General features: G+C 38.5%; 1 protein-coding gene across 5 annotated transcripts; it reads left to right on the top strand.

Annotated features, from left to right (window-relative positions):
- Nucleotides 1–1,148: 1,148 nt before the first annotated feature.
- Nucleotides 1,149–7,850, top strand: ankrd49 (ankyrin repeat domain 49). Of its 5 annotated transcripts, none has more exons than XM_068589369.1 (3): nt 1,149–1,309; nt 2,762–2,986; nt 7,120–7,850. In XM_068589369.1, exons 2-3 carry the CDS (start codon nt 2,768–2,770, stop codon nt 7,591–7,593), a joined length of 693 nt encoding a protein of 230 aa, XP_068445470.1. In that variant the 5' UTR covers nt 1,149–1,309; nt 2,762–2,767; the 3' UTR covers nt 7,594–7,850. The 5 variants fall into 5 exon arrangements, with proteins under 5 accessions (XP_068445470.1, XP_068445469.1, XP_068445472.1 ...); XM_068589368.1 differs by having other exon boundaries at nt 1,150–1,305; XM_068589371.1 differs by lacking the exon at nt 1,149–1,309 and adding an exon at nt 1,468–1,683 and having other exon boundaries at nt 2,833–2,986.
- Nucleotides 7,851–8,175: the final 325 nt, after the last annotated feature.

Raw genomic sequence — 8,175 nt, forward strand, 5'->3', positions numbered from 1 at the left:
TGAAAAGGTTCTCATGCTGTTCTCGGGCCATCAAGGTCTTATCATGTGACTTCTCAACAGTGCGTGAAAGACACAGTTCAGAGTGACTCATCATCAAAGACATACAAAGCCAAACATATACAGAGAAGAGATAAAGCTACTAAACAATGGACATCAGCTTCGAAGAAACCACAAGCTGTATCACCTTGATGCTTTCCTGGATGCAGAGGATGTGCTTGTAAGTTCTGACGCTCATCTTTCCCTAACACATTCAAACAATGAACAATCATTCCTCAGGGATATCACGTAACGAATCTAATCATCGCCCACTAATATGGAACAGTTAAACATCACGGCAAAAGCTTTACCATCAATGTAATTGGGTCCAATGGCTATTGGATCTGTGGACTGAGCAGAGCAGTCGCAACCTACATCCGTCACTGTGTGACGTGTCGAAAGCTGAGAAGGCCAGTTGAAAGCCAAAGGATGAGTGACCTGCCTATTGAACAAACAGAACCCACCCCACCACTCACTTAGCGTGGAATGGACTGTTTTGGTCCTTTTTGGACAATACAAGGGAGAAAACAAGAAAAATGTATGGGTTGCTCTTAACCTTCAATGTTATGATAAACAATATCATTCTAGATTTAAATATAAATATGAGTGTTTTCCAGGTTGTTGAAAGCTGGTCATGGAGTTTTAAGAATTCAGTTTCTAAATTATGTTATATGTTGTCGACACAAAAGTAAGTGCCGATGAACATTAACTTTTTTCTATACAAACAACGTTTAGAGTTCTCCTGGACACCAACGTCTCTGCTGCCTACTTCTCTCTACTGCTCCACACAGGAGCCCGGAGGTTTAAGGTTAAATCCATGTACTTAACCCAAGTATCAGAACATGTATTTCAGTATAGGTTTAGGTTAGGATTAGATTAGGCAAAAATGTAATACACAGTGCTGGAATACATACAATTTACACTTATATTTGAAGAGCATAATGAATAGTTATGAAATAATTATTTTCAAAAGATTTTTGAATTGATGCTAATTCTTGAAGTTTTTGTATTTCTTTATCTCACCTTCATGTGCCTCTATTTGAGAGTCACCGGTTTACCTTATGGATCAGCAGTTAGGTCTCTGTGATTTAGGCATAAGTAACGTTACATTGAGTGTCCAGCGGGGTTTTTAATTCCGCATTGACTCCAGATCAACAGGGGGCGGTGATGCATTATGAAGCTTGATGCTAACCGGCATCAAATGAAGAAGAAGAAGAAGAAGAAGAAGAAGAAGAAGAAGAAGAAGAAGAAGAAGAATCCACTAAGCTAGTAGGTCAGATGGTTAAATATTGTCAGCTTCTGTTCCTTTTAGTAGTTAAATCTCCCGGGTGTGGGGAAATTGTTGTCTTGACATAATGATTGTTACTCAAATGACAGTTTTTAATGTTGGAAATCAACGTAAAGGTATATTTCCGACATGACTACATTGTTGTACGTAAGCTAACGTCAACGTAAAAGGGATAGTTGGCTTCACCACCTATCTTCAGGCACATGGCAATTTAATTACCCGTTCTGTGTTGGACGTTGACGTAAATTTCGTTAGTGCCGTTTATGTTCACTGAGCTGAATCCACTTGTCTGGCTTCACGATGGCTACGACATGTAGTGACGTCCCACGTTTGCCAGTTCATGAATTTACGCTCGTCAGGTAACGTAAACATTACACGGTTAACGTCAGGTAACGTAAACATTACACGGTTAACGTCAGGTAACGTAAACATTACACAGTTAATATTAGGTTAGCTCAAGCGACGTCAGCCCTACAGTTGAAACTGTTTAAAAAGGTGTTGATTCACTTACTAGTTATAAAATAGTAGTACAAAAGAAGATATTCATTTTTCCACGGGACTATACGGGAACTAACGGAAATTAACTGGACATTTTGGGGTAATTTAAATGTATTTACCTTGTCATAAGCAAACAGGCATGCAAACATTTATAATACAACTTTTAAAAATGACTTTTTCGACATTCCGAAAGCCGCGAATAATCGAGGTGATGGTGTACTTTTGTGTGGACATACATACGTAATACTCTCACTGCTGTAAAAAGTCTACTGTATACAAATAAACTTGGTATTAAAATGAACATGGCTTCAGTTTACCAAGTAATGAATGAGCTAATGACAAACAGTGTTGGGAAAGTTCACTTTCTACAAGAACAAGTTCAGTTCGTAGTCCATAATTCAACATTTTGAACTAAGTTCACAGCTCCAAAAAAAATTAGCTAGTTCAGTTATTTTTTTCAGTATGTTGCGAGCTGTAATTGAAATTTCTGTCTGTCTGCAATACCTCTCTCACACTAACCAGGCGTCGGGCTGAAATGTTCAGACACAACACTGATGACAAAAACGTCAAAAACAACACAATGTTTTAAGTTCACGTTTATGTTTCTGGAAGACAATGTTCCCAACCAGTTGCATTCAGGGTCCAGCTGAGCTCGGCGTGCATAGTCTTGTTCTCAACCACATTTAAGTTCCCTGTTATATGCTTTTGCAAAAAACTTAGGCACATTTATTTTTTTCAAAATTCCCGAGCCAAAATTCCCGTGGAAACTTTCCAGAAATTTACCGGAAAATTTCCACCCCTTTGCAACGCTGGTTACAACATTATCTCCGTTATATCATGTCCACTTGTGATATTGATTCATCATTTGTGAGGACAGCACATCCGTCTGATATCTGTGGCTCTTTGTCTTTTTTGTTTTGAATTCTCGAACAAAAACAGTAAGTGATGGAGTTTCCAGAAGATTTCAACCAGCTTGAGCTTCTGAATTCACATGGTAACCTGATCCCCAGGGGGGCTAGCAGCCTGTGGACCAGAAGCAAGGATGAGGAGGAAGAGGCGGAAGAAGAGGAGGGGGACCACAGCGAGGAGTGGTATCTAGAAAAAGAAGAAACTCTCAAGGACAAACCAAAGGTGCTCTTTCTGTGGGCGGCGGAAAACAAACGCGTAAGTGCTATTTTGTTCTTGCACTAGGGCTGCGCAATTAATCAAATTTTAATCACGATCACGATTTTGTCTGCAACGATCAAATAAACATGATTGTCAGCAATATTGAGGTTTAAAATGCTGCTTAGCCACACATTAAATCAAGCACTTCCTCAACTAACAGTCAACCAATCACAAGGGGGAGAAAGAGATGGGTGTGTCAACACAACTTATTTATTTAACCACCTCAAAAACCACCATAAACCACAGTATGGCCAATGTGTGAGGGCTAACGCTACTGCACTGAATCTCCGTTCATGTGCTACGTCAAGACAGACAAGCATAACCGCGACTCTGCATAGCATGACAGCGTATACGTCCACCTCCCAAAGACACAATAAAATAGCGGCTGCAATCACATTTCATTTGGCCAATGACGTGTCCAATGAATATCGTCAGCAATGAAGGTTTCATAAAAAAGGTCAAGACACTAAACAAGAGATACGTGATCCCCTCGACATTATTTATCCAAACATTACCTGCTCTGTATAAAAACTATCGGGGGGGAAATACAAAGGGATGTCACAGCTGTCGAGTAATTTGCAACATTGACTTGTATTCATATTTTGCACTTTATTTGGGGTAAACATTTAATTCATATTTTGCACTTTAGTTTGGGTAAATATTTTATTCATATTTTGCACTTATTTTTTGTAAACGTTTTATTCATATTGTGATGCAAATACGTGTACATTTGAATATTAGCCAGAATGTAACACAATAATGGAAGTAAAAGCAGTGTTCTTGTTCTTTCAAATGTTAAAGTGCAATAAAAAGATTTTCCTAAAATTATTGAATAATCGTGATACATAATCATGATCTCAATATTGATCAAAATAATCGTGATTATGATTTTGGCCATAAACGAGCAGCCCTATCTTCCACCACTTTCAGAACTCATATTTTACCTGCTTTGCTCCACAAGAAATAAACAAGGTTTAAACTGGGCTGGAAATTGAGACGATCGCTACAGGAACAGTACAGTCCTATACTCGTACAATAAAAACAATTCAAGAAAAAAAAATACATTCACATCTCCAACACATCTATCTACAAAATTGCTACTTGGTTTGTTTGTCTGCTTGTTTGTATTCATGTAGTTTTGAAATAATCAGAAAAAATGTTCTTGAACATAACACCAAACGGCTAACGTGTTTTTAAAGAAATGAATTACGAGGTGCATGTGAGTGCACCATTGCTTGCTTTTCCAAGTGCCCTTCCAGTTTTTTTATTAATTGCTTTTAAATTGAACCAGTGTCGGTATCTTGTTGGTGTGGCCGGCACAGAGCAGCAGAGTTTGAATCTGTCCTAGCTGCCTGTTAACAATTTAAGTTTCTGCTGGCAAAAGTAAATTAAACTGCAAGTGAATGTTTAACATGGCATGCTGTGGCATTTTGACAGCCACTTGGTCCTCTGTATAATGACAAAAAACTATTGATGTTTTATTCAACACGAAAAAAAGGTCAAACAATCTAACTTCTTCTGCTAGCATAACACTGTGTATATTAATCTTTCCTCCCTCAACACAAACATTGTTGTTTATGAGGTTAGTTTCCTTCTAATTTAAAACAGATAATTATGATTAAAGAAAGTTTCGTCAACATACACAAATATTTCTGTGGCACGAGTTTATCACAGATACATTCACACCTACGGGCAGTAATCCCTAATTAAACTAAGCTGCATGTCTTTGGACTATGTGTGTATATATATGTGTGTGTGTATATATGTATTTGATATTAATTCCAAACTCAAAACACTTTCTCAATGCCTATTTTTCAGAAAAATGGATGTTTGTAAGGATTTGCTGCTCATCCTTGTGTTAACATGATGGGAAAAACTGTATTTTTCCATCATAAAAAAGAAACAGCCCTTCGACCATGCCAAAGCAGGAGTATGTTCTGCAGAAGGATTTCATCATCAAATAATGTTCACTTTTTGGCTGCGGTCGAATAGTCCTTTTTGATTAGGAACGTTCCTAACTGAGGGAAATGACCCGGAAGTACCTAAGTGGCCGCCATGATAAGTGCCGGTCGAATTCTCTAAACGCAAAGGAAAAAAGCTTCATGCCTCCTAATTTAGCTCCTTTAGCTGAGGACCCACTCAAACTTCCTTATCGAAAGGAAAGGCGATAATGCCGACCCACAATTCCTTGCAGCGGCAATTTTTAAAGTGACGTTTCATTCGGCCGTTCACAAGAACAAACGATCATGACCGACAATTGCAGATCATGTAAATAATAATCTAGCATAATGTGAAGTGTATTATGTTTAATGAAAAACAATTGGAGCGTATTAAATGTGTTTGGGAGAGACTGGCTGCTAAATTGATTAAGAATAAAATACCCAGCATTAGTCCATTAAATGGGCTTCACACAGCAAAGGATGATGTTAAAAGACTTTGCAAAGAAATTCCCTGTCTGTGGTGAGCAAATTTATTGAGTGATAAAACTCACAAAAAGACGTTCAAATGTCATAAATGAAAAATTATTATAGGGTAAGTAAGAACCGAGTGGTTAAAAAACACAATTTTCCCCAAGTGGTTTGGACGTCAGCTGTTAGCAGGGTTTTGATTGTGGTTAATTTAATATCACTCTCTAGTGTTCTTTCAGCTGATGTTTAGATATCCTTTAAGACTTGTTATTCTTGTGTCAAAAAAGAATCAAAATCACATTTTTTAAGATCTGATGTAAAAAACACTTGGCAACATTTTGCCTTACTTATTTTTATTATTATTATTATTAGTAGTAGTAGTAGTAGTAGTAGTATTGAACATTTTGGGATTGTATTCATCTTTTTAAAGACAATCATGAAATTCCATTTCATCTGAATAGTTTAAACCTTTTCTTAGTACTAGCCATGACACTAAACACTATTTTTCAAAGTGTCTACAGCTGCCCCTTGCAGCAGGTCAACATTTTGTAAGTAAATATAGAACAGGATGAATAATTGAAAAACTGCGTGACTTTGCTTATCATGAGGCAATACATGGCACAGAGGGAACAGTTGACAATGAGCAAACACAATTTATAAACCCTGAAACCTCAAACTTGTTACGGCCATCAAATGAATAAGAACCCTGTGGATAATTACACAATGCTTATCCTTGGGGAGAAAAATAATCTGAGCCAACCGAATTTAATCACAATTCATTATACACAATAACTGTGCACAGTTAATATTGTTGCCATGTTACCATTTTCAATGTTTTGTGTACAGTCACAGTATCTTTTCTCCTTCTTCAAGGAGGCATTGTAATACCCACTTGACTGTCAATGTTTCTCATCATCCCTGTTCCACCTTAACAACCCCAAAATACCCTTTAAGGTTTCGTAATGGTTTTGGCCAGATAATTGTCACGAACCAGGCTGCATAGCCGTGACAAAAGGAGGGGATACACACAAAAGTGAGTGGTTTAACAACAATTACGGTTTATTGACTCGCACCTAACAACAAAGACAAACCCAATCATTGTACACAAACCCAACCTGGCGTCTCAGGGAGGGAGAGCGAGAGAGAGAGCGCTCAGACCCGAGGGCCTCTTAAGTGCGGGGCCGCTAACGAACACAGGTGTCCCCACTCTCCTGACGACCCACTCTGCCCCGCCCACCTGCACACCTGCAGGGACAACGGCCAGTGGCAGAGAGGATCGTCACAATTGCATCGTTGTTTTGCCTCAGCGAGTGCTGTCATGGTTGTCCACCCTATCTTCCACACTCTTTTAAAAACATTTATGACTGTAAAACTGAATAGATTGCGAAAAGCTTCAACCGACCCTACTTTGAACAAATGTTCAAGCGTCCGTCTTTGCTGGGATGGTCCGGCTTCAGAAATATTTTTCACTGTGGTCTTCATACAGATGAAGTAAGAAATATCCTTTAAATACTAATGTATGTATTCACACAAGAGAAGTGGGACCGGAATAGAAGATAATTCAGTTGGAATATTTTATGTACAAAGAGGTCAAATATACCAACATGAAAGGCTAGAAAGGGGGTTAGAATAATCAAAGTAAAAGTACTTTTTCCAATTAGAGATGAGAATCTCAAATTGGAGTTTCCTGACCTTCAGCATTTCTACTTTTTTTTTATCCAGCTTGCAACAGTCCACAGGCTATTAGCTGCCGATCCCTTGCTGGTGCACTGTTGTGATGAGGATGGATACACTCCATTACATCGTGCAGCATACGGAGGCCATGTAGATGTGGTTTCCACGTTAATCGGCGCTGGGTCAAAGGTTAACCCTCGCACCATCGATGGCTGGACGCCACTTCACAGCGCCTGCCGCTGGAGCCGTGTCACCGTGGCAAGTTTTCTTCTGCAACATGGAGCCGAACTGAACGCCCAGACCAACGGTGGACTTACACCACTACACCTGGCCGCCTCCCACACCACCCCTTCCAGAACAGACTCTCCTCACACGCTAGAGCTGCTCCTCTCTCAACGCCACCTGAAGCCACGGCTCCTCAGCGGCAGCGGGGAGACGGCCAGTGAGGTTGCCCGGCGCACTGGCCCACATCACTTCCTGTTTGAGATGGTAGAAGACTGTGTTAATGTGGTAGCACCGTGAATGAAAAAGAGATTGGTTTTTCTGTTTTTTTACCTTCTTGTAAGTACAATGGACCACAGTTCGATAAAAATCTTTTTTGCAGATGTTAGAGAAGATTTTGAGTTCAGCATTATATCACTTACCATTCATTACTTGAAATATGTGAAACTGCTGAGGTTTTCCGCACTGAATTTTAATAACATAGCTTTATCAGTGTACACATTCAAAGATACTTGCCCTATAGGGTAGCAAATTATTAAACTGAAAATACTGAGAAATGATGGTCACAACTGTTTATAGACCAAACTGACATATTTGCCATGCATGTTATGTCCAAACAAAGCTGTTAAAATAAATATTCTTAATATAATTAGACTGATTACTATAATTATCAAAAAAGCTGTACTGGTTTATACTGCTTTGTAATTAAATTTATCAACTTTTGTTAATGAGTTCTTACTTTTTCTTTGTGTGCAAATGAATCTTAATTTGAAAAGTAACTATACAAACTATTAAATAATTGTTGTGATTTAAAAAGTTCAATACTTCCCTTTGAAGAGTAACATTAAAAAAATAACAAATACCTGACATTTTTAATTAAGT

Source organism: Clinocottus analis, unplaced genomic scaffold (genome assembly GCF_023055335.1).
Source record: "Clinocottus analis isolate CAN_PGR_092001 unplaced genomic scaffold, fCliAna1.0.p SCAF_22, whole genome shotgun sequence".
Classification (NCBI taxonomy): Eukaryota; Metazoa; Chordata; class Actinopteri; order Perciformes; family Cottidae; genus Clinocottus; species Clinocottus analis.

Coding starts and splice junctions, on each gene's coding strand:
- ankrd49 (XM_068589369.1), top strand. CDS start 2,768: ATGGAGTTTCCAGAAGATTTCAACCAGCTTGAGCTTCTGAATTCACAT. Junction 2,987..7,119: donor GGGCGGCGGAAAACAAACGC/GTAAGTGCTATT, acceptor TTTTTTATCCAG/CTTGCAACAGTCCACAGGCT.